This window comes from Rhipicephalus microplus, chromosome 10, assembly GCF_043290135.1.
Source record: "Rhipicephalus microplus isolate Deutch F79 chromosome 10, USDA_Rmic, whole genome shotgun sequence".
Lineage (NCBI taxonomy): Eukaryota > Metazoa > Arthropoda > Arachnida > Ixodida > Ixodidae > Rhipicephalus > Rhipicephalus microplus.
In genome coordinates, this window is record NC_134709.1 from 56,532,881 (window position 1) to 56,559,522 (window position 26,642).

Consider the following 26,642-nt stretch of genomic DNA (forward strand, 5'->3'; position numbering starts at 1 on the left):
GATCATCTGGTACGTTTTCTGTACAACATTATGGAAGCTTAACGGCTGCTAGTGTAACCGCATCCTTACCCTCAAGGACAGAGGGAAACATTTGCACCATATTCCCAAAGGAAAGCCTGATGGAATACGAAGCAGCCGCGTTGCCCACGGGTGGCGTCACGGGCTCAACGGCGCTAACGCGGGTGCTGTAGTGAGTGCTGACAGATTCGTTTGAAGCAATGTATTACATAGGTTTTGTCATTTCCTCAGAGTAGATGTGGGCGCTTGACACGTACAAATATGTTTCAACACGTACGTTAGGCGCGTGTCAGGTTTATTGCGTGTGTACCGACGAGTCAGCGGTAACGGAGCAAATGGCGGTTGCGGCAGGTGTTGTGGGCGAACGATTCGAAGCGGTAACTGCGGGTGATGTGGCAATCGCGCGGCAGGCGAGGAAGAGAGTGACATCAGCGCGCACTGCAAGGGAAGCGTGACGTCAACGTGCATCTGCGGCGTGATCTACTTGGCACCGCTCTAACAACTGCGGCGAGGGGAGCGCATTGCGGTGCGTGTGTACGGATACACGGAGGGACAGCGTTACACAAGCAAGTCAAAGAGCTGTTCGCCTTCTAAAATTACGCTATCATGTTCAACGAACAAGGCACAATAGGGGTGCAATACATGGTTACTTCAAAAGACAGACAAGGCGTACCCGGGTCTGGTTGGCTGCCAACTTGCTTTGGATCGACGTCCTCACTCAGTAGAAAGTCTTGCATGCGGCCCATGGCAACGTTGCACTGCGTACAAATACAAACTAAGAGGACGCGGTAGGATTTTCACATGCTTCATGGCGATTAAAAATGGTAGTATATCTGTTAACCACTAGTGACGAAAACAACCAATCAAACAGTGTAATATGTGGCAATACAACGCAATTTTATTTATTCGTGACTCAGCTTCACTTTAAAAACTTGAAAACTCTGAATCACCATAAACGTCACTGGATGTCGTATATTGAGTGGCTGTGAAGCTGTATTTATTAAGAAGTTATCGACTAGCCCATTAGTGAGGCTGTGGTGTATTTATTAACCGTGAAGCTGTTTATATTAAGAATTTGTCGACTAGCCCACTAGCGACTATCTTATTATTGTTCGTAAACTACTAATGGAGCCGACCTACTCGTTGGTCCCGTGTTTTTAAGTATTTATATGGAATGTAACGAGGGTAGTGGGCATGGAGCTCGAAGATAGAAAAAGAAGGAGACTTGCTGTGTTCGCAGGCTTGCGTTCAGTTAGCCCTTGCGCTAAATAAAGCTCTCCTTCGCCGAGTTCGCCTGCTTGTTCAACAACCCGTTTCAAGTGGTGGAAGTGCTGGGCACATCTGGTCCTCACCCTAGAACTTCGCAGCCGCACACTCCAACGACCTCCTACAATGACTGATCCGGGGCCATCTCATGCTGCTACTCCAGATCTCGCACCTGTGCCTGTCTTCTGCGCTGGCGCTCTCCGGCAGCGCGACCCCCCCCAGATTTGGTGGCACAGAGGACCAAGATGTGGACAACTGGATTGCCGAGTATGAACTGGTGAGCGCCGTCAATAAGTGGAACGCAGCCGATAAGCTCACAAATGTGAGTTTTTACCTGACCGACGTGGCAAAACTATGGTACAGAAATCATCAAAGTGATTTCAGTACCTGGTCGGAATTGGCGAAAACCCTCGCGGAAGTCTTTGGCCGTCCTGCTGTCCGCCGCCTTCGTGCTGAACAGCGCTTGCGGGGCAGAGTACAGAGAGCAGATGAAACTTTCACGAGCTACATCGAAGATATGCTTTGTCTCTGCGAGCTCGTCGATTCGACTCTGGACGAGGCAGGCAAGATCAAGAACATCATGAAAGGAATCGACGACGGTGCATTCCAAATGCTGGCTGCGAAGAGTCCCCAGACGGTCGCCGAGGTGATTCAGCTCTGCCAAAGCTATGATGAGCTGCGTAGGCAGCGCGCTTCTACACGTTGCGCTGCTCAAGGCACCGCGGACATCTCATCCCTCGACTATCGCCATGACACCGCCGACCACTCTGCGTTGATGCCAGTCATAAAGCAATTCATACGCGAGGAGGTCGCCCGGCAGCTATCTATAATCACAAGAACTACCGAGCCGATGGCACCCTTGTCGCCTTCACTTCGCCAGGTCATTCGATCGCAAGTTGCCGAAGCATTGCCGCCAGCTCAGGCTCCCCCAACTGTTACCGCACCACTAACGTATGCAGCCGCAGTTGCTCAACCACGTGCGCCAGCGTCTCCGGCCATCTACGAAGCTACTCGCCACGTTTATTCGTCGACCCCACCTTCTCGCTCGCTGACCATCCCATCTCCGGCTGTATATGAAACAGGTCAAAACGTTTATATGACGCCGCCGCCTGCACGACCATTTACGGTACCTTGTTCAGCGAACAGTGCCCCTATCGTCAGCCAATGGCGCACTCCGGATAATCGGCCGATATGTTTTTCATGTGGCATCCCAGGCCACGTAGCTCGTCACTGCCGTCGTCGCAGCTTCCCTTCTCACGACTTTGCGGGGGCCTCACATTACATGCCCACCATGCCCACTCAGCCGCGATATCCCGTTCCTGCCAATCCACCTCTAGACGTACGTCCCGGTCGCCGACCATCCGGCGCAAGCCGTTCACCTTCTCCTCGTCGTCGATCGATTTCTCCGATGTTACGTCGCAACAGCCCACCGCGAGGGGAAAACTGACGGGCGCAGTTCCGGAGGCAAGAACTGCGTTGGCAGCGAAAATTTCAAGACCTAACTGCTGTCCCCCGAACGAAATCGAACTCTATATTGATGAAATTAAGGTGCATGGACTTGTTGACACTGGAGCTGCCGTATCTGTAATTAGCGAGAAACTGTGCCGAAACTTGAAGAAAGTGACCACACAACTTACCGACCTATCTTTGCAGACAGCTACGTCCCATCATATTCAGTCTTTAGCTTTGTGCACCGCACGAGTCGTCATTCAAGGTGCGATGTACGTCGTCACATTTGTAGTTTTATTCCGTTCTTCGCATGACGTTATCCTTCGGTGGGACTTTCTTTCGTCAAATTCTGCTTTGGTCGACTGTGCTCGTTCTGAACTCGCGTTGTCTGTGCCGTGCTATGACCCCGACGATGGTGCTTCGTGTAGAGTGTTTGCTGCTTCTGACGTTGACATTGCGCCTTTCTCAGCTGTTGTTGTCTCGGTGTCGTGTGCCTCCCCTCCGAAATCGCCTGTGTTGTTTATGCCATCGGTCCCATCGGCGTGCCGTCGAAATATCATGCTTCCGTTTGCTGTCGTCATTTTTCGCGATGGTCACGCTGCCATTTATGTGTGCAATCCGTCGCACAGCCCGTCATCCCTACTACGTGGAGAATGCCTGGGAAGCTACGAACTTTACGAGTGCATTCTTCCGGCTACTATACCCGATTCTGCGGTTTCGCTCCCAATTGGTGCTGTCACTCCTACCAACGCGCCTAATGAACCTCTGGACGTATTTTCAGATGCCATCGACTTTGAACTCGCACCAACTCAGCGCGAAGAGATTATAAATCTTCTTCTCCGCCTTCGTTCTTCATTCGATCGTGACCAGTCAGGCTTAAGCCGAACCTCTGCGGTCGTTCACCGTATTGACACCGGTCAACAAGCCCCGCTAAGGCAGCGTCCGTACCGTGTGTCATCTGCTGAACGCCGTGTCATCGACGAACAAGTGGACGACATGTTGAAACGTGGCATCATCGAGCCCTCCAACAGTCCCTGGGCTTCACCGGTTGTTCTCGTCAGGAAAAAAGACGGATCCATCCGGTTCTGCGTTGACTACCGCCGACTCAACAAGATAACGCGCAAAGACGTATACCCTCTGCCGCGCATCGATGATGCTTTGGACTGCCTACAAGGAGCAGAGTTCTTTTCTTCGTTAGATTTACGCTCTGGCTACTGGCAGGTGCCCATGGCAGAGAATGACCGCCCGAAGACAGCCTTTGTAACACCGGATGGACTATATGAATTCACCGTTATGCCCTTTGGCCTCTGCAATGCGCCTGCCACTTTCGAAAGGATGATGGATACCGTCTTGCGAGGTCTGAAATGGAAAACGTGCCTCTGTTATTTGGATGACATTGTGGTATTTTCAAGCGACTTTGCGACCCACCTCAGCCGCCTCGAGCAAGTTCTTACGTGCCTTTCCACGGCGAGACTTCAACTTAACTTGAAGAAATGCCACTTCGGCGCTTGCAAGCTTGTAATTCTAGGCCACGTGGTTTCTAAGGACGGCATTCTCCCGGACCCTACGAAACTTAATGCAGTCGCGGCGTTCCCAAAGCCAACCACCATCAAAGAGCTTCGAAGCTTCATCGGCCTATGTTCTTACTTCCGGCGCTACGTCCGCAATTTCGCCTCCATTATTTCCCCCTTGACCAAGCTTCTTGCCAGAAGTTCTGACTTGTCAGCGTGGTCGCAGGCGTGTGATGATGCATTTCAGGAACTCCGACGGCTCCTCACCACGCCTCCCATACTCCGACATTTCGATCCGTCTGCTCCAACGGAGCTTCATACGGACGCTAGTGGTGTCGGGCTAGGGGCAATACTGGCCCAACGCAAGGAGGGCTTTGACGAGTACGTCGTTGCCTATGCCAGCCGCACCCTCAGTAAGGCCGAGAAGAATAACAGTGTAACTGAAAAGGAGTGCCTCGCCATTATTTGGGCAATCGGAAAATTTCGGCCTTATTTATATGGACGTCCGTTTGATATTGTAACAGACCACCATGCGCTTTGCTGGTTATCTTCACTAAAAGATCCTAATGGTCGGCTCGCTCGTTGGGCATTGCGGTTACAGGAGTTCGATATCCGTGTTATCTACCGTTCTGGCCGGAAGCATTCCGACGCCGATGCCCTGTCACGTTCGCCATTGGCTTCAGAGCCTGTCGGCTCGCCTATCTCCACTAGTGCTGCCTTGGCCATCAGCATCTCGGACATGCCTTCCGAGCAACGCAAAGATGCTTGGATTTCATCTCTTTTGGACTTTCTCTCAAACCGGACGCCCGCTCCAGTTTCCAGGACGCTTCGCCGTCAAGCAGGACACTTCGCTATTCGGGATAACCTGCTTTACCGCCGAAACTACAGCTCGATCGGCCGTAAGTGGTTGCTCGTGATCCCCCGACATCTGCGCTCTGACATCTGTGCCACGTTCCACGATGATCCGCAATGTGGCCACGCTGGCGTGTTAAAAACATACACCCGCTTGCAGCTGCGGTACTACTGGCGCGGTATGTACCGTTTCGTTCGCCGTTACGTAAGGTCTTGCCTTACGTGCCAGCGACGCGAAATGCCCACTCAACATGCCACAGGTCCCTTGCAGCCGTTGCCATGTCCAGCACGAGCTTTCGATCGTGTCCGAATCGACCTTTACGGTCCGCTTCCCTATACTTCGAGTAGCAACCGCTAGGTCATTGTCGCTATCGACCACCTAACGCGGTACGCTGAAACAGCTGCGTTACCTCCTGCTACCGCAAAAGACGTTGCGTGTTTTATACTGCAAAACCTGGTTTTAAGGCATGGAGCACCTCGGGAGTTACTAAGCGACCGTGGCCGCATTTTTCTCTCCGATGCCATCAAAGCGTTGTTGAGCGAGTGTAGCATCATACACCGCACTACCACAGCCTATCACCCACAAACTAATGGGATGACAGAGCGTTTTAATCGTACACTTGGGGATATGCTGGCCAAGTACACTTCATCCGACCAGTCCAATTGGGATAGCATACTCCCTTTTGTGACATATGCTTACAACACTGCAACGCAAAGCACCACTGGATTTTCGCCTTTCTTCCTTCTTTATGGACGCGAGTCATCATCAACAATGGATACCATTCTTCCTTATCGACCGGACCCTTCAGAGATGACTACCGTTTCTAGAGCAGCAGCACACACTGAAGAATGTCGGAAGCTTGCTCGTGCATTCACGTCACACGACCAGACACGCCAAAAACATCGCCACGACGCGTCAACCACGCATATGAGCTTTTCTCCGAACTCACTGGTGTGGCTATGGATTCCTTCTACTACTCCAGGACTCTCCCACAAGCTTTCGTCCAGGTACCATGGCCCTTATCGAGTTGTGCGCCAAACATCCCCTGTCAACTACCTTGTCGAGCCGCTGGATGCATCTCCGGACAAGCGCCGTCGGGGAAAAGAAATTGTACACATCTCTCGGCTCAAGCCATACCATGACCCTTCTGTCTACACCTGTCCTTAGGTCGCCAGGATGGCTCCCTCATCGGCCGGGGGTGATTGTAACGAGGGTAGTGGGCATGGAGCTCGAGGATAGAAAAAGAAGAAGATTTGCTGTGATCGCAGGCTTGCGTTCAGTTAGCCCTTGCGCTAAATAAAGCTCTCCTTCGCCGAGTTCGCCTGCTTGTTCAACAACCCGTTTCAGGAAGAACATAATGCCTGAGTATACGTCTGACGCTCTATCAGTTGGTCAGGGTTTTCGCCTTAAGAATCTTGACGGCCATCAGCACAACAAACACTTTTGCACGCCTGTCTCTATGGATAACTATAGTTACGTCTCCATCACAGCATGCTAATTTATCCAATAGGCAAAGCTTGGGTGTAAATACCGTATGAGTTGGTAATACTACAACTAAGCCTAAGTAGAGATCACATCAAACCCTAAAACGTAGCCTAAATAAACTATAGTAGCCGTGAAAGTAGCTAATAAACTGACAAGATGGTGAACCTTGTGTGAACAGGAAGGCAGATACAATGGACCAAGAACACAAAACATGAATGAGAGCACGAGTCGCGTGTTTTTTGTTCATTGCCTCAGTCGCACAGTGCCTTTCTGTTGAAATGAACAAACTTGCCCAGACCAAAATCTACCAAATGGGGCCGTCTTGTCTAACGCTTTTCATAACCATAACTCGCGTAAGCGTGAAAGAAGCTTTTCAAAATACTACAAGAAGCGAGAATTACCTATTCTGAGAGAGCTTTAGATGTATCATTAGAATACGAGTAATAAAGGCAAAGAGCCAGAGACTTCTCAACTCATTGACAATTTTCCGAAACTCTGCTTATGGACATGCTCTTTTTGCTATATATAGGTTTTATGTGCATAGTGTAAGCATAAGGTCACAGCGGGGGGGTAAAAAGCGTCGCGTTTGTGCTGTCCAAATGAGCGAGCACACGGACACCCACCACTACGCAGCCGACGATGAGGTCCGGGATGAGGAGGAGAGAGAAGCGCAGGGTGTTGAACAGTGCAAGGGACACGAACGCCGTCACTGGGTCCAGTCCGTGCGAGCCCACCATCAGGAACGTCATGAAGGTCACCAGTGACACCTAGTGTGCAAATGACGTAGTTCATTTAGCTTAAGTAGACCGTCGCCAAAGCGATACTTCAAGCATCGCGAAGGACGCATTTCAATGGAGCAAACCATTCAGATATACTAGGCCTACTTTATTTCCAAATCGGTACATTTCGGTCTTCCTTGTGTACACTCATATTCCAAAGAATGCCCCTAATTCGCATTCATGTTCCTCGTGAGCCTGTTAAGTGCCTTTTCTGCCACTAACAATTCAGAATACTGTAGAAACGTGTACATACTAGATTTTTTTCTATATAGTTACCTGATGCCTTTTCTTCACTATCGCCTCTTGCTCCTGCCTTTCTTGCAACACTGAACATCAGTTCATGTATAAGCCACATAAATCGTACTCTCGCAAAAAAGTTTAAACCAAGCATGCTTAACTCTTAACTTTGGTCATCATCGTTTGTCGGAACCGATAGCGTTCGGGCCACGGGTTTGTATACGCCACACCTGACGGCCAGCACACTATGGCGGCCAGCGTACGATAAGGTCACGATGGAGGGATTTTTGGTCGTTTGCTTTACATGACTCGGGACAACCCCCTCTCTCCACTACAATCGAAGATAACTTCCCCCTGCTAGAGAAAAAAGTTCTGTTATATATGCAAAGAAAATGATTCTCACCAGGAAGGATATACAGTTCCAGACGAAGTTCATGAGGCTAAAGTAGAAGGCGATCTTGCGCAGCATCTCCATCTCGCTCTTGCGGACATCCACCACGCGTTGCTGGAACGGCTCCTCCCACGCGTAAAGCTTCAGGATCTTTTCAGGAAATACAAAGACACTATACTGGTGTCCTTTAGGTATGAGACTAAGATGCTATTACGTGAAACACGATGAACTACACATGCACTTACTGTGGGATAATCAGAGTGAACGGTGGAAGTGCCTCAGACTGGCTGGGCGACGTTTTGGATAGGAGGACCTGTCTTTCTCAATTGCCTTTGAGAAAGGTAGGTCCTCCTATCGAAACGTCGACCAGCCTGCCTGAGGCACTTCTACTGTTCGTCCTGATTATCCCACTATGTCTTTCCATCTGTCCGCTCCCATCTAGATTGTGGATTTACATGCATCTACTGGAGATTCGAAGGAACAAAACACGCGAACTGGTGAACCTTTTGAAGAGGTTGCGCTACCATTTGCCATTGGTGAGTGAAAAGGGGAGCGAATGGTGGACAATTACATCACCAACTGCATTTCGCTGCGCCAACATACATCTCGACTGCGATGCTGTTCGTGCCCGCTCGCTTCGCCATCACATTAGGAAGCTACTACATATCCTGTTCCTCCACTTCTCCATTAGCTTTGCGACTGTACTCGTACGACTGGAAAGCCGAATAATGAGTGACTGAGCCAAAACAGTGGTTTCTCGACCAAAGCGATGTTTTGCGACGTTTCGTGGTCAAGTTATTTGCGTGACCACTGCCAGTTGTTGATGTGAATGGAGCCGAATACTCTTTTAAAGGCTAGTCTACAGGCTCCGACTCCCCCCCCCCCTCCCCCAAAACAAGCTCGGTAATTTGTAGAGTAGACCGCGGTCAAAAATTTTTCCCGAATGTCGGCGCATTTCGCACCGCACTCATTTCCTACGCCTGGCCAATCCTCTTTTCACGCGCAGTGACGCTACGTCACCGATCGGTGACTTGACGCCCATACATGACGACAAGCTACGTCTCCCCTTCTCGTACAAGAGAAGGGTGACGAAGACGCGCGAAAATTTCAAACCAGCCTAAACCATTCCTCTAAGCCCTGTAATTTCCTCAACATAGCACGTATTCGCAAACTTCTTGCGGCAGCGAGTTCACAAAGCAAAAGTGCACATATACTTCTTTATAACAATTTTAGGACCTCGTGGTTCTTTAATAGCCCTTTGAGTTATCAACAAGTCATAGCCTATAATATTTGGCATGTCGTTAAGAGGCTGAGCAAAACAAGCATCGGAAAACAGAGCACAAGAATGGAGGTTTCGTTCTGAACTTTGAACTTTGAACTTTATTTCCCTTCTATACATTGTACAGATAACAGGGACGCAGACAAAAAGCCACATTACGGCTTGACGAGGTCTGTGCCCCTTTTTTTTCGCAACAAACGGTTGGCGGGCAAGATAAAAAATGCAATGCAAGAACAGATTCATGTACACACACGTACAGTACGAAATGGAGATAATTTAAAACACTTGCATCCGAAAACAATGAACAAATTGATATACAAAGTTTGAAACGCGTCGCTATACACCTTCAACACAAAAATACACATACATAGTAAACATACGAGCATAAGAAGTATTCACTAATGAATATACAAAAGTTCAAAAACGCTTCGCCTTGTACTTTTAACATAAAATGCATGTGCATTTAAAACACAATAGCGAATAAGATGTATGATCGGCACATCCAGATCCTTTGGGAGGGGAAATATGGCAGTTAATGAAGAGAGTTTAGCAAAGATGGTAAGGCATGACGTAGCATTTGTTTTCCATAATTTGTTCTACAATGTGGAACATGCCAGGTTTCTTTGTGACGTGTACTGAACGTGCTTGAATTTAATGTGAGCCTTGACAATTGCTCTAGAAAACCCTTTCTTTCTATTAAAACCGTTTTTGCAAAATTGTATTGTACACTGCCTTTAATGGTATGATATTTAACTGGTCAAAAATAGGGTCCGTGTGTGCATCGAATGGAGCATTTAAAAACGTTCGAACGGCTTTCTTTTGCAAAAGGAATAAAATGTTGATGTTTGAGCTGGTTGTGTTGCCCCATACGAGATGACAATAATTGATATGTGATAGAAAAAGAGAATTATAAAGTAAGAGCTTCACTTTCAATGGCAGCAAGAGGCGTAATCTTACTAGTATACCTGTGACTCGAGCAAGCTTATTGGCAATAGTGTTGACATGTTCATTCCATAACATGTTTTCCTGAAAAATGACGCCTAAACTTTTGACTGAAGGTACTACTTCTATCCCGGAAGTTCCTATCTGGAGACATCCATGGACTACTTGTTTTTTATTCTTTGGTTGAAAAAGCATGCCTTTTGTTTTGGCAGCATTAATAGTTAGCGAGTTTGATAAACTCCATTTGTTTATTTGTTCTAAAGTATCATTGGCAGTGCTGATGAGTTCAGCAACGTTTCTAGAAGTGATAAATAAACTAGTGTCGTCCGCATAGATAACAAATCGCGCCGTAGTCTTAATATTCGTTAAATCATTTATATAAATGTTGAACAATAGTGGTCCAAGTATGCTCCCTTGCGGGACCCCAGCACGTATCGGTAAATTTTTTGAATAGTGATTGCCTATAACAACAGTTTGATACCTATACTGCAGATAACTTCTAATTAATTTCAGAAATGTTCCTCTAAAGCCGTAAATATCAAGTTTTGTTAGTAAAGTGTTGTGATTGATGGTATCGAAGGCCTTTGAACAATCAATGAATATGCCAAGGGTAACCAAATTTTCTTCAAAGCCTTGCAGAATTATTTCTTTTTGGGTCAATAATGCTAATTCAGTTGAGCGACCTTTTTCTAAATTCAAATTGAAAATCTGTAAGAAGATTGTGCTTGTTACAGAATGAGGTTATTCTTACATTTATCAGCTTCTCGAGACATTTAGAAAAAATAGGCAGAATTGATATTGGTCTATAGTTCGAGAACTTGTTTTTGTCTCAATGTAAAAGACGACGAAGGTCAACATTTCAGCAGCAACGTCATTGGTCTGTTGCATCGGTATTTGAATGGGGTTCACGGAACAAAGTGGTTCTGTGCAGGTTTCCTTAAAGTCCCGTGAGTGGCCAGAATAAGTGAAACCTGCTCCCGTTTTCTCACTCTGCAACTAATCTGTGTGTTTACACAAGTTGATTTGCATTGTATTTTGCCCTTCGAAGGGCCCTGCAACACCTCTTGAGCATGGTCAGAAAACGTCACTGATCGGTAGTGTACGCTCCCGAAAACACGCAAGTCAAAGATCATAGCACATCACGAGGTCAGAAATTCGCAATCTATTCTCAAAAAGGGGCTAAAATTGCGTTTTCTTCTATCAACAAATGACTGAACAAGCTCAAAAATCACTCGTGACAATCATTATATCAGCTATTGGCTGATTTGAACATGCTGAGATCGGTCATTACAGAAACCACCACGGGAGGCCTCGATATATGTGCGCGCGCGATCGCACTGAAAAGCCGCGTATTAGAAGCAAAAAAAGAGAAAAAAAACGCTCAAGGTCAGGAGGCCAGTGTGTCGTAATTGCTTTCCCCGTGCCATCTCTACCCGATTAGCGGCCAGCGCTTACGGTGGGACGAGAGATAAGGCAATGCATGCAATTGCAGCATGCAACAAATCGTAGTGAGACTACTCGTACTGGACATTTTTAAAAATTACTGCAATGGTAGTGAGGCATTAACTCCTTTAGTGAAATACTTCCGTAGCTAGTTGAAAAAGTGTTGTAAGATGCCTTTAACTAAGACGTTGCATGCCACATCCACTATCGGGTGTCTGCCGATAGCGAGAAACTTTCGCGTATCAGCACTACCAACTCATCGTCTATGAGTGCACGTCTTGAAACTATCGGGATGTCTGGACCCGTGTTGGCAGAACGCGTGGAACGCTGATAATTCAAGTTCCTGAGCATTTAAACAGTTCCAACGACCCTAATGGGAACCTCGGAGCTTTAATCGCGGGTATTGGCGCGTCGGAGATCATGTGGCAGTTTTCATACACATTCATTTGCCACTGTTGTATGTCGGTTTTCTAACTAAATTGCACAACGAGTGCTTTGATACGCATAGAAAGCGCCACTCTGTGCCCACTGTGTTCTGCACGAGCATTTAGGCTTAGTTTTATGACCGTAGTCGTGGGCCGTTTATCTGTGTGACTGAATTGCTTTCCCGTCTTATTGTTTTGTTTTCTTGTTGTTATTTGCGTAAAAATGGGCCTCCGTACGTAACGCTGTTTGTTTGGGCGAGCACATTGTTAGCGCCGAGCAGTGCTTAAAGCACGCAGCATTTTGTCGGTTGGCGTTTTACATGACTCCCGGATCGTTGCGGGTAGAGAGGCGGGGGGATAGCAAGTGTATGTATTATCAATAGGTCCAGACCAACGGGGATTGACTTCAATAATAAAGTAAAGAGGACAGGTCAGTGTGGGCAGAGTGAATACTGTGGCTTTTCACCTCCCATGCTCCTCCCTGCCACACCTAATAGTGTTTTCTTGTCTTCGTGTTCAAAAAAAAAATTAGAGGTTCCGCGGCGCTATGGATAAACTGTTAATTTTCAAGGGCAGATTGATTGAGAAACCCTGTCTAATTGTAATATTTTGCAGCGCAATAAGGACTCACCTTGATTCCGCTGAACAGCTCATGCACGTATTTGACCCTCCTGTCTTTTTTCTCCATTTGAGCCGTCTGCATCGGAAAGTGGGCACTGTCAGTGCTGGGCAAGGAACCTGCTTAGTAGCGCTAAAACTTAAGCGTTGCTGGGAAAGTCACTGACCTATATTTATGGAACTTCAACGTTTGCTAACAAGTCCTAAAGAGGTTCTAGTTACCTACTGTTCGTGCCGTAGTTCCACGGACGAATTAAATGAGATGGTACTGAAAGCGAAATAAGCAATGCGCTCGTGCTGTGTGCCTGCTCTTTGCTTTGTGTCTGTGTTTACCCCCGCACTCCCAGTTCGCTGAACCATCATGAATTACCAACTAGCTCACTTTTCCATCCTATTGCCATAAAGTCAGTCATTCATTTGGGGAAAATTACACTTTTCCGTTATAGACATGCGCTATAGAAAGCAAGTCTGTGATAAATGCGTGTTGAAGAATTGGTTGAAAAATTGGAAGAATTGGAATGCTATTGCTATGAGCCTTCTTGGCAATTCGTTCTTCACAGTTTTAAATTGACATCACCACTCAACATTTTTGATGAGAAGACACGCCGTCGCTGGTGGCAGCTACAGGATTTGGGCAAAGAACGAAGCTTGTTGTCCCATTTGACTCTTTCAGCAGAGCTTTTACGATCCCCGCCGGTCATGCCAACGAATGCTAGCGATGTATACAAAACGCGCAGAAAGATTTGTGGTGCACGTTTGCAGAACGTTCGTGGGAGCAATGGTACGTAGAAGTGACATCTTGCCGCGGAGCTTCACTTTGTTTCACCGCCAGTTTGCAGCAAGCTGACCGCCTTTCAACCAGACACGTGGATACAGAACGCAAACTTTACCCATTTTTCTGCGCTGACAAGACACGCTTGTTAACAACGCGAAATATACGCAGTTTTCTGTAAGCCCCTAGCTATAGCCACTATATCTATCAGGAGCCGAGTGTAACCGACGCACAGCTAGAGTGTCTGCAGCATTTTTCGCTCCATCTCAGCGGTAGAATATATACTAAGAAATGCTGCCAAGCACGCTGCAAGAGGTAGAATTGTGGTGTCATTTTCCTTGTAACCGCAGTAACAATAAATATTATGAAAACATGAAAAATGCGAATCACGTCCACCTCGTTGGAATGCCCAATGGTAAGCTTAATCGGTCGGTTGTAATGGCTGGGCATCTTTTCGAGCGCATTACAAGCACTGGTGGTGATGTGGTAATGCATTACGCGTTATTGGTATAGGACTCTGGATATTTTGACTGGCGTGTGTTCACCAGCGCGCTTCTAAGTCCAGTTCATGAGCGTTCCTCCTTTCGCTCTTTATTTATATGTTGCTGCCGATGTCGGGGTTTAGGCACCATGCCCTCTGTCATCGCAACTCGAGACCTTACCTCCCAGGTGAATCGTACGGCTGGATGATAGCCAGGTCAATGTTATATCTGGATGATTTGTGTTTTTAGAAAAATAAAACGAGAAGATTCACGTGCAGTCCGAGGCACTAGCGAAGTAAAAAAGAAGACTAAGAATTTAGAGTACTGTGCTTATAAGAAGTGGTTAGCGAGTTAGAGTACTGGGCACTTTACTATGGGAGAGAACAAAGCCGTCCCGGGGGCTCAACACTTGATGAGGCCTAGTTGACAAAAATTATTGTCATGTGTTTAAAAAGTCACAGCTTTGCCACAAGTACGAAGCAATGCACGCGGTATCAGCTGTACTCGGCGACAACTTTTTTTGGCTAGACCTGTGGCTAGTTATCCCTGTGGCTAGACTTACACTGCATACTTGTTTGGAACATCCTGGTAACCATGCGCCAAAAGGTGCGCGGTACTATACATTCATGGAAGAGATGGTTCAGTGTTTCGACGCGACCGCATTGCGGGCATGTGGCGGAGGGCGTCACGCCTCACGCCGCAAGGCGGTCGGCCGTTGGCAAAGCCCCCCATTCCCTGAGCCAGCTTAGGTCACGGACCTCTGAGGGGAAAGACGTGTTTGTAAGAGTCCAGCGTCTTTTCGCCCGGCATTTCCGGCGTTGTTCTTCAGATAGGCTTTTAAATGCTATGAATTCGCTCATGTCGGTGGGGTACATTTCTATAAGTTCTTGAACTGGAAAATCGTTTCGCCATTGTTGCAAAGATTTTATAACATGTGTGTAATACGCTGGTGGCTGCTCAGCAGCTGGTCCTGTGTCGTTTGCTCAACCAAACAGTCTTCTAGAGGTTCCTAGCAGATACACAAGTTGCCTGCTTCAATACAATGAGTTCTTTAAGAGCACCCAGGTGTTTTTGAGAGCCAACATGCGGCACATTACATCAAGGTTGGGTACACTGAGTCCTCCCCATTTTACTGGTAGGCGGACCAAGGCTCTGGCAACAGCTTCGGCGTGGCCATCTCAAAAAAAGGAGCCGCACGCAGTAGCCACTCTCAGCAAAACCCGTCGAGGTGGTCGGGCAATTCTGGCTACATAAAGCAGTGGCGCTGTTATGCTGGATAAAATTAGATAAGCTCTTTCAGTAAAAGGTAGTTGAAACGTTCTGGCGACTTCAATGCGTCTGTCCACTTTGTGTTGGATTTCTTTCTATGTGGTACGGGCTGCCTCACCAATCAAAAGGAAAGTTACACTTGAGACTTTAACGCCTTGGACAATTTGGACGCCATCTAGGAACTTGTGCATCCCAAAGCACAATGCCTTGCTTTTTCCAGGATTAAGGCGTGCTCCCAACAGGTAACTATACGTGTGGGATGTTCCCAGGAAGGCTCTGTAGCTATCTATGTTCCGAATAAACAACGAGATGTCATCGGCGTATGCCGCTACTTTCACTTCGCCCAAGCCTGGGAGAGGGAAACTGCTTACTAAAGTGCATTTCTGGATTTCTTTCAATAATGGATCTATGCATAATACAAAGAGGATTGCGGAGAGGGGACAGCCTTGTCGAATGCCCCTACTTACTGCAATAGGTTAAGATGTATGGCCATTCACTACTAATGACGTTTTTAAGTCTGTGTAGAGTAAGCGGAAGGTGTCGGTTAAATGTGCTGGGAAGCCACTACGAATGACGTTTCTAAGTCTGTGTAGAGTAAGCGGAAGGTGTCGGTTAAATGTGCTGGGAAGCCATAACACTCAAGCACGGCGAAGAGATAGTTCCATTCTACGCGATCAAAAGCTTTTTCCTGATCCAAGGAAACAAAAATGCCAGATATTTGTGTTCTTGTAGCGTACGTGAATAAATCGCGAGTCAGTGCAAGCGAGGAATAGATCGTATGACCTGGGACACAGCATGTTTGTATGTCGCTTACTATTTCCGGTAGAATGGTTGTTATGCGGTTTGCAAGGATGGCTGTCAATATCTTATAATCCGAGCTAAGTAGGGAGATGGGCCTCCACGCCCTTGGACCGGATGGCTCTCCCTCGCTTTTAAGCAAGTGTGTAACTCTGCTCTCACGAAACGTATTCGGTCTGATTCCGTCAGCAAGAAGCCCATTTAGCATTGTCAAAAGGTGGTCTTGTATTGTTTCAAGGAAGGTCTTGTAGAAACTCAAAAGTATCCCGCCAGGGCCGGCGGCGGCGGTTGTGTTCATGCGCTGAAGCACGATGCGTAATTCATCCAGCGTTACTGGGCTGCACAGACCATCGCGGAGCTCCTCCGGTACGCGGGAAATTCTCTCGCAAAACTCGTTAACTATGGTGGTATAGTTCACGTCGTTTGCGCTCTCCGCCCTGAAAAGATTAGAAAAATGTGTCTCAAAGACCCTCATTATGTCTTCTGCTCGTGTAGACTGTTTGCCGTTCGGCAACTGAACGAAATGGACATGTAGTTTGTCCACCAAAGGAGCAGTTGCGAACACTTCGAAGGACAGCTGGATCTGAAACCGGTCGTCCGTTGATAAAAGACTGCGCAGCCGTGCGCGAACTAAGACGTAGCAAAAGTTCGTACCGCGCCTTTAGCTGATGGAGATAGCCGTGCATTGCGAACGTCAGCGTCTCACCTCTGCGCACGATGCGCGCTTTTCGTAGCGTGTCGTTTATCTCTGTCGTCAGACACGCTTTCCTTTCGCGCCCCGCTTTGATAAGCTCGGCGCGCCAACTGCGTTTCAATGCGTCCCAGTTACGGGGTTCAGGCGGCCTTTTGCATGCTTGCTCTACTGCATTGCGCAGTAATGCTACACTTTCCGGGTCGTGCACGGGTGTGGTGTCCATTTTCCAATGGTTTCTAAATGTAGTGAATTGTTCAAAGAAAAGTTTTACAGACAGTGGAAAGTGGTCTGTAATGCATGGAACGTCCGGTGGGAAATGTAGGACCTCGCAACTAAGGACATGAGTGGCTAGCACTTCTGGGAAAGAGTAGCGGTCTAGCCTGGTCATGTTGCCACCCCGTTGCCATGTTGCAACGAAGCCATTCCGTGAGTGTCGACCCACGCATCCTTGAGCTTGAAGTTGCGGATGAGTTGTCGCAATGCACTAACTCCGCTGTATTGTCTGCTTTCTCTGCGTCCACGCGCATCTCTGTTGGTGTCCTCAACACAGTTAAAATCCCCTACTAAGAAAGTGGGGTAGCTGTCAAACATAAATGAGTCGAGTGAATTGAAAAAATCGGCCGTGCCCCCACGTTGAGCTGGGACATATATTACGAGCGCCCTTATGCTGCTAGAACAAGAACATTGCGTATTTCATGGTTGCTGACGCTCATGTTTGAGCAATTTCTTAGTTTCTCAAGTCCTCCAATTAAAGGCTGGTGGCATCCGCATTTCCGTGGTGTTTCGTTCTGCGGTTGTGAGTCCCTTCCACGTCATGCCTACGCGTTAGAGGTGCTGTTGCAACGTCGCACATACTTTTTATGCTGCAGATTCTCGTCTTTGTGATTAACTTATTTCGTCTTCAGCTTTTGCTTTCGTTGTGGCGCTTACCTGGACCACTTGTACTCTGCGGGCAAAAACGAACGAGGCAAACAGCACGACCAGAACGACGGCGACGGCGACCAGGCAAGAGGGACCCAAGTACTGCCATAGCATAGCCATCGTGATGAGGAGGCGCAGCGGGGCACCCCACAGTTCACCGGCGAACAGCACGGCCTGGTAGACCTTGTCCGAATCCAGCGTGATGCTGTTGATCACCTCGCCAGCCGAGCGCTGCTCGCCGCCCGTCGACCAGGCCATGAGCACCTGCGCTGGCAAGCACGTTGCAGGTGATCAGAGATTGAGGTGTTTCAACAAACCACAACCACGACACTCTTACGCTTTTTAAAGGAGCCATGAACCACCCAGCGGGAATAAAACAATTTCTATGGAATGCAGACCCTGCTATGAACATCTCAGCAAAACTTGAAGCCGTGTGTTGTTTGGAGGTACAGGAGTGGGGTGTCAAGTTACCCATTTTCTTCAGGTTATGAACATCTCAGCAAAACTTGAAGCCGTGTGTTTTTAGGAGATTCAGGAGTGGGGTGTCGAGTTACCCCATTTTATTCAGCGCATTCTTCAAGCAGACATCCGTCTTCTAATTTGGAAGCCATGGGGCAGCTGCTGTACCATGGGGCAGCTGCTGTACGTTGATTAAGAGATGATATGGTATTGCGTAATAATGTACATGAACCAGGAGCGATGTTTGGATTAGATGCGTATCTTAACGTAGAGTGTCGCCACGTGCTAGTGCAGAGACACTGGCGCATGCTGGCGTGACAACGGAAAGGTCGAGCACGGTACCCGCTGACGTAGTTCCTGTCCCCACAACCTTCTTCCGTGTGTAGCTTGCAGCGCGTTCGTCGAGACGAAAGAAGAGAGGAAGTGATTTCAAGCGTGCGACAGCTTTCTGTAACTCCGCTTGTGTTTGAGGCATTAGAGATATTAGACAGGAAGCAGCTCTTTGACTAGGCTGTGTAACGCTGTCCCGTACGCCCGCACAAAAGCGCTTCAACGCGTTTTCCCGCCGCAGTTGTCGGAACGATGCGAAGTAGGTGAAGTCGCAGCTGTGCATTGACGTCACTCCCTCCCTCACCCACACCAACTGCTGCCTCCTCCATCCTTTCGCAACACACTTCTCTCTCACCTCACCCTCTCCACCATAGAGTTTAGTAAATATACACAAGAGGGAACTCTGGTGCCGGTGTCTATAGAAGCGAGCATGGGAATTATGGGTAGTACATGGATTTGCCTAGTCTTCGTACTTTACGTTCGTTCTGGCTTCACATGGCTTGAAGCTTTTTTGTTACGAAACAACAATTGGCAAATGTTCGGCAGTTACGCTTCACCACTTTCACTTTTTAGGATCACTATTTGAAATTACCTCACGAAGTTTAAAACGGTTTGTTTTTTCGTTCGAAACAAAACAAAAACACAGCAGTAAACGAAGCCACAAGTGCGTTTGCCACCCGCAAGTACGAAGACTAGGCAAATCCATGTCATACCCACAATCCCCATGGTCGCTGAATGATCGCGACGCCAGAGTCCCCTTTAGTTAATTTTAGGAAGCTGCAACGCTCGACTGCGTGTCAAGCGATGAGCTCTTTCATCAGCGATGAAACTTACGCGAAACCCAACCCGCCTCCCGTCTCCTTGCGTTTCAAACAAACGTTTACTCGAGTAAACACTACACCGAGTTTCGCTCAATGACCGTTGTTCCAGCACCCGCGCCGACGCCCGTTTCAACCAGGTCAAGGCCATGCGCAATGCTGCCGCATCGCATCCCGTCAGGGTTCCCTTCGGGAAGATGGTCCGTTATTTTTTTTATGATCATCAGTTCGTGAGGGAGCAAACTTCTATACCGAGTTCATTCTCTGATTATTTGGATGAGTGGCTCGGGGCCCATTCAGTATTAACAGTCTGCTGAGTTTTACGTTGAGTGAGGGCATCGGATGTTGGCAAGGATTAAACTATGAAAGACTGCTGCCTGTTTGACGCGAAAATTAGCGCTTACCATGAATGAGCCGATACTAAGCGGCGTACTAGATACCAGAATAACCACAACCACAGTGCGAATATTTTTGTGGTGCTTAGCAATTAGACAGTCTAAATAGGTGTTATTGCTGTTTGTGTACGGCAAGTATATTCTTAGTTGCTGCATCCTTGTGTTGTTATGCAGAACAATATACAGATGCTTACTTGTAACCGTGACAGTACAAAGACCCATACACACAACAGAAGCTCTGTGTATGAATAATGCTGCTTTGCAGTACGCTTGGCTGAATGCAGCCGCCCGAGACGAATCTGCAACTGGAATGTTACCCTTCCGAATAAAATGTGGTACGCCGTCATACAAGTGGTCTGCAGTTGCCACTATTATTGTGAGCGTCAACTTGCTTTCACTTAGCGTCTTCGCAAAGAGTGGAAGTAAGTATTACACAGCGTAAAACAAAATGTTATACATGTCCGTCCCTACAGCAACAAATATGAATGCGCACAATAGACTGACGACTACTAGCTGAAGACACAATAAGATTGTGTCTGAAGCATGTTAGATGTGACTGCAACTTCCAATTGTCTTCATTGGAACCACAGGTAACTAGAACATGAGCAATTGCGTGATTTCCGATTAAGGGCAAGAATGTAACGTGAACTGAGCCTGCTTTTCCCATACCTTTCGATAAAGGAAGGCTATCAGGGCCGTCTTGACGCGCAGCGCCAAGACGCTGCTCAGATAATAGACTTGTGAGTAGAGCAGGTTAACCACCACGCTGGCCACCGCCATGAGCACGGCGTACAGGTAACCCTTCCACTTGGGTTCCCGCGATCCACCAAATTGAATCAAAACGCTGCAAGAATGTGCGAATACCGTTGTCATATCGAGCTTCCTAGTAGATAGTGATGTGCAGCATTGAAAACTTTGCCAAAGGTTGTACTTGAACAACAAATGCCTCGTTTATTTGGCCTACCACATTATCATCTCAATTGGATCAGTGTGATACACCTTTGTGGTTAAGAAAGACTGGTTGTTATGGCAAGGAACGGTAGTCTGTTATTTTATTTCACGTCACATATCACCGCAGAACAGGACTCATGTAGGTTTTTGAATTTGCGCCTACGCAGTAATGCCCGTTCTTTGTAGCAAACACACACACACACACTTGTAGTATATCTAAGTTATCTTTTACGTGTAAGCTTTTTTGTACAGTCGGATCTATTTCGTAATGTTAATATGTTCTGACAATGATCTGTAGAAGGCTTATTACAATATGAATGCTTTAAAATTGAGTGAACGTTTTTTTATGGCAACAGGTGCACGCTTACTCCATCAGGTAGATAGGAAAGAACATGGTGGCGCAAAATATGGTCTCCAGTGCAGCTATCTGAATGAGGGGGCCTGCAAAGGCTTTGACCAGGGAGAACAGCAGCGAGCGCCTGTGCACAAGCGTTTTGCCTTCTCCGGGACCTCCCGTCTTCACCCTGCAAATGAGTTAAAAAGTGAGGCAAGTTATGGCACTCGAAAAAAGAGGTAATCACGGTATAAAGAAGCTGCGGAATGTATGCATAACTGAATTTGATAGCATTATACCAGGACGCCACAACAAAGAAATATCCCGTGTTATGAAGGATACGTAAAGTAATTTATTATACCGCGAGCGTTGCGAAGTTGATAACGAAGGAACCAATATATGTAACGAGTAACATTGGAATGAAGCGCGCTGTGTTGCAAGGGCATTGCTTCGCAGTGGCTTTCTGCGCACATGCTACTCAGTGCAATAGGGAAGCTTTGGGGGTGCCGCCAAGTGCTAGTGAGTCTGGTGCCGCGTAACCGGCTTCTGGGCCGGTCCCCACTTTCGGAAGAAATAAACTTTTGATCACCATCATCATCTCGTGACCTGAGTAGAAACGTTACGTCCTTCGTATGCCATTGGTCGAGCGCCATATCACCCATTACACTAAGACTGGCAGAAATTATACTAGGGTTACACTCACAGGCAATATAACATATAATACCGCAGTTATAGTGCGTGGTACAAACGTGCATGGTCATCCGGCGTCGCAACATGTGATTATCATAACTACCTTGTTGTTGAAAACTGGCTACCCATAAAAAAAGGCAAGCACTTTACTGTACGTGTTTCCTTAGGACCACGTAGTGCTTGCTGAGAAAGTTTGAAAAACATTTAACGCGAATTACTACTCGTTGTTCGAGCATGTTACTCATTACACAGAATGCAGCCATATCCAAAGATTCACTGGCGCGAGCCGCTTTCAGCTTTATTGATTACAATGTAGTAAACCCGAGTTACTCAGCAATGCAATGTCATCGGCGAAGCGCAGGTTACTAAGGTATTCTCCATTGACTCTTATCCCTAACTGTTCCCATTCTAGGCTTCTGAAAACCTCCTGTAAGCACGCGGTAAATAGCATTGGGGAAATTGTGTCCCCCTGCCTTACACCCTTCTTGATTGGTATTCTGTTGCTTTCTCTATGAATCACTATGGTAGCAGTTGATCCCCTGTAGATTTCTTCCAGAATGTTTATATATACTTCATCTACGCCCTGATTCCGCAGTGTTTGCATGACGGCTGATATTTCTACTGAATCAAACGCCTTCTCGTAATCCATGAAGGCTATGTATAGTGGTTGGTTATACTCTGGACATTTCTCTATTACCTGATTGATAGTATGAATGTGGTCAATTGTTGAGTAGCCTGTTCGAAATCCTGCTTGTTCCTTTGGTTGATTGAATTCTAATGTTTTCTTTACTCTGTTAGCAATTACCTTTGTAAATAGCTTGTATACTACAGAGAGCAAGCTGATCGGCCTGTAATTCTTCAAATCACCATTCTTCAAGTAAACCATAATTTGAGCTTCCCGAGTTACATCCCTCAACAAATTGGTGCACCAAGTGGTTGGTGTACCTAATAGGGAGAGGATATCGCTGATGCGTTCAATTAAAGTACAAGCTTAAATGACGCGCAATTTTTTATCGCAGAGCTGAAGATGCTTTTGACCCGAGTTGGACGACAAAAGTGTAGAGAGGCGCATGCGCTCACGTTTGCATTTCTCAAGTTTTTCCTTGACTCTCATCATGCACAAAGTTCCGTAGTTGCGAAAGGCTACTAGCAAACCATGATACTACTTTGACGTCTATCGACTCCTCACTTGCGTAGCTCGCCATTAAATGATCAAGGGTCAGTGACACGCAATTACCGAAAGCTTAAGTTTGACTTTCCAGATTTTTTGAGCCACCAAGGTACCTGACCTTGCTGGAGGGTTCATTTGCGCTATTTCGGTGAGAAGAAAAAAAGCTCTACAAGATTTCTGCAGTGAAGAAAAACCACTGTTACATAACAAACGAAGGTGCAGCTTGCAGTGTTTAGGAACCTGACAGTTTTATTCATTGGTCCTGTTGATGTACCTCTAAGAGGCGGTAGACCATTCCGTAGCTATTTGAAAAATTTTACCATCTCCCGCTCAAGGGAACCAGCGGACGCTTGTTGTGGTGTTAACTCTGACTGGCGGCGGCGTTAACGCGGGCGCTCATCACGGCGTTTCGCGGGAGAGACTGAGGCGTGCGTGCTCCGTTATTTCATACCGATGAACTACTTACATGCACGCCTGCATGCACGCCACTCCGTAGAGATAGAGGAGGGAGCGTAGGAGAGGAGAGAGGGTGAGCAGCGGGCATGGGCAGTGCTGGGTGGATGCCGCGGGAAGGAGTGATGGACAAAGCCCCCTGTACAGGATTCTTCTCACCTAAAACACTTTTATGCGCTTCATTAATCGAAGTGTAATAAGACCATCGAACTGCAACTGCGGTGACTCACTCTGGCCTCCAGTGTCGCTGCAGCATGTCTGAGCAAGCCGCGGGATCCATGTCTTCCGTGAGGGCGGGGATATCGTCCTGGCTCAACGTCGTGCGAAAGCCTTTCACGATCAGGCTGCGCCCGAGACAGTACACAAGTTAGCACCCTTTTTTACCGGCAGCGTACGTATTCACGGTGTAAGAGGTCATTCATGCGTCTTCAATAGCCGTGGGCTCCTAGGTCATCTAAGAACGCCTAATAACCCCTATTGTTCTAAACAACGAACAACAACCAGCGTTACATGTTCGCACTGCACCGCATTTCGTGTGTAATAAAATTACTTCACAGAATTTTCGAAAAGCGAAACCAGCAAATTGCAGCGTTGAGGCAGTACGTTATAGCTCTTCTGCGAATCAGATTTTGTTAAAGAAGTAGCGAGAACTGCGTAAGATCACGTTGTTTCACAAACACGTGTACTATGCTTGTCCTGTATGTGTGGCGTGAAATATATGACAGTATCTGGTGTTATATATGTAAACCTAACTAGTTGAACACCAACTACAGAATTTCGGAAAAATTCAGCCTTTCTGAAAAGCAGTCACTCAAGTTTGCTTCCGGAATTCACAAAGACGTTCTGCGACTACAAGGTAACCTCTCCGTTATCACGGCGTGTAGTGTGGAGGAATGTTTGTTATCGTCAGAGTCCAACTTACGAGTTCATCCATTGGAACGTCATCCTGGATGGAAAGGAACTTTCCGTCACAGGTGCCCTGACCCTCTGAAAAATAAATGCAGGTGAAAAGAAGGGGCAATGAGAACTTGTGTCTCTTCACGCATAATTCATTTAGGATAACTATCGATATTGTATTACACATAAACGAAAAATCACATGTAGAAGGGATTGTTCAGAAGCAGTAAAGAAAAAGAAGAAAAAAACGCAGGGCGAAAATTTTGTTGATTTATGAGCCCAGAATTTATATACTGTGTACTGCACAATGTCTTTCGTGCGGCCATAATGAATATTAGCAGTTTAAATGAGTACCACAGGTTTCAGGGTCGAGTACTGCTTAAAGCGTAAAAGAGCAATATACTATAAAGATGTACGATGATGGGAAGGAGGGAAGAAAGGAACAAAAGGATGAAGGCAGGGAGGTTAACCAGATAGACACTCGGTTGGCTACCCTACACTAAGGGGTTAGGGAAGAGGACAATAAAAATGAAAAAGAAGGAAGAGAGGGAAGAGGAAAAAAAGGAGAGACTGACACTAATTTCACTGCAGCGTGTAGAACTCCACCGCATGACAGAGGCGCTTACACAAGCCCGTCTTTCTCAGGAAGCACGTTGACTGAAATGCATATGGCGACGGGAACCATTGTCAGGCATTAATATTTGGTCCTCGCCTCCCTCTAAAAATTCTTTAAAAATATGAAATTGAATTTTATTGAAATGAGTGCTGGGTGTCGAAGGCAAAAACTCACCTGTTTTTCGCGGTGGCTCAGGTCTGCGAACGAGTTCATCACGAGGACGACAAGGGACATGACAACGACGCCGCAGTGCATTTGCGCACCTCGGTTTGACCATGACTGGTATTCCTGCGTCCAGAAGAAGCGAAAGTCGCTTTTATTTCCGTATTTAAGAAGGCAGTATCAGCAGTCTCACGTAAGTTTACTTTAGAATAACTCGCACATTGCTATTCTGTTACTAAAATGCCAGATTTTGTCAAAGGGCCTCTAAAAAGCCTCTCAAAGTTTCAAGAACAAGCGCATAATTCTTTCTCGGTGTTTTCCCGTCTATTTGGCACAATTCGTGACGCCGGTCATCTGATCACGTGACGCCAGAATAAAATAAGCTGTTGATTGGTCGATATACGCGATGGTATGTTGTGAGTTGTCACATGTACCCTTTTTGAAATGCCGTCGCGTTCATGTTCTGCCTTGACTCGTATGACTTTGGCGAACGATGAACTGTTTTCACTTCGTTTTCTGCATTTGCGACTGTACAAGAGGGGATATCAGGATGTATCCGAAAAGCACGAAATCTTGACTGGCTGAATGCTTAGTGCCCCTATTCTACATGGTCTAGGAAGAAATAAGCATCGACTATGAGAGAGCGCCTGTAGGAAGAGCAGTTATCGATGCGAGAAAGAAACCACTTTCTGGCGTTTGAACACGGTGTGATTTAGGGTCACTTTAAGCCTAACACAAAATACAAAAGTTTTATCTAGGACAGCACAAAAAATGACCTGTGAACAGCTCAGATTATCATAAACTAAGTTTGCCATTTTGATTGTTCGTATCAAAGTAATAGCTCTCAGCTAAAAGTGGGAGCAGATACTTAAGCCATTTCATTGCGTAAGTTCTTTAGTAGCAAGAGACCAAAAAAGTTTGTACGCATGACGTCTCACGTTGACCCGCACTATCCAGCTCTCTCTCTTTCTCTCTCTTTCTCTCTCTGTTGCGAAGAAAGCCTGGATCTAGAAGAATCATCCGGCTGGTTCCCAGGACCACTCGGAATCATAATTTGAAGAAAGCCATCTTGTCCGCACTTAGTGATGTCCACAGTTAAACTAAGAATCACCCATTTTTCATGTAACGTCCTACGTCGTGACCTTTGAAGTATTAACTGTGGATGAGAGAGACAGATAATTATTTTAATGGAGAGCTGAAGAGCTTTGCCTGTTTTTTCACCTGACAGGCTACTCCAGCTGCCGGGTGATGACTATGATATATACAGTGATAAGCACATAACCCAAACATTCACATACACGCATAAGTCACAAAATACATACAGCCACTCACAGGCACTGCACTATTTACAACGTTTTGTTCAGGGCTATGGCCCGCAAGAATGTCAGGAGTGCATTTGAGGAGTCTAATGCACTGGAGCTGCTCTACTATGGGCCTAGAATATTTTGCAACTCCAAGTTTGTGGCCTGTTGTATTTTTAAGGTCATCTTCAGATACTGTCTTTCCGATGCGTACATGAGCAAGAGACGCACACCCGGACCACCAGCACTCACATATTTTACTCTAGAGCATTCGGAAAACAGGTACCGAGCTCATCATGACATTTACACTGATGGCTCTGTTACGTCTAAGTCATCCGCCATTGGCGTCTGGATGCCATCTGCCAATGTCACCATCTCTGCCGCTATCAGTCACTGCACCTCATTCTACAGCCACTGAACTGGTTGCACTGCG

The 26,642-nt window shown here is 46.9% G+C and overlaps 1 protein-coding gene across 1 annotated transcript in view; it reads right to left on the reverse strand.

The window, feature by feature from the left end:
- The window catches only part of LOC119181682 (multidrug resistance-associated protein 1), a 45,100-nt gene that overhangs the window by 13,851 nt on the left and 4,607 nt on the right, over positions 1–26,642 (reverse strand). The window contains exons 4-13 of the mRNA XM_075874645.1: positions 24,921–25,034; positions 24,156–24,220; positions 23,464–23,577; positions 20,954–21,109; positions 20,304–20,478; positions 17,642–17,896; positions 12,710–12,775; positions 8,002–8,139; positions 7,206–7,349; positions 692–776 (exon numbers count right to left, since the gene is read on the reverse strand). Coding sequence (XP_075730760.1) covers positions 692–776; positions 7,206–7,349; positions 8,002–8,139; positions 12,710–12,775; positions 17,642–17,896; positions 20,304–20,478; positions 20,954–21,109; positions 23,464–23,577; positions 24,156–24,220; positions 24,921–25,034 — 1,312 coding nt within the window. The remainder of the gene's footprint in view (positions 1–691; positions 777–7,205; positions 7,350–8,001; positions 8,140–12,709; positions 12,776–17,641; positions 17,897–20,303; positions 20,479–20,953; positions 21,110–23,463; positions 23,578–24,155; positions 24,221–24,920; positions 25,035–26,642) is intronic.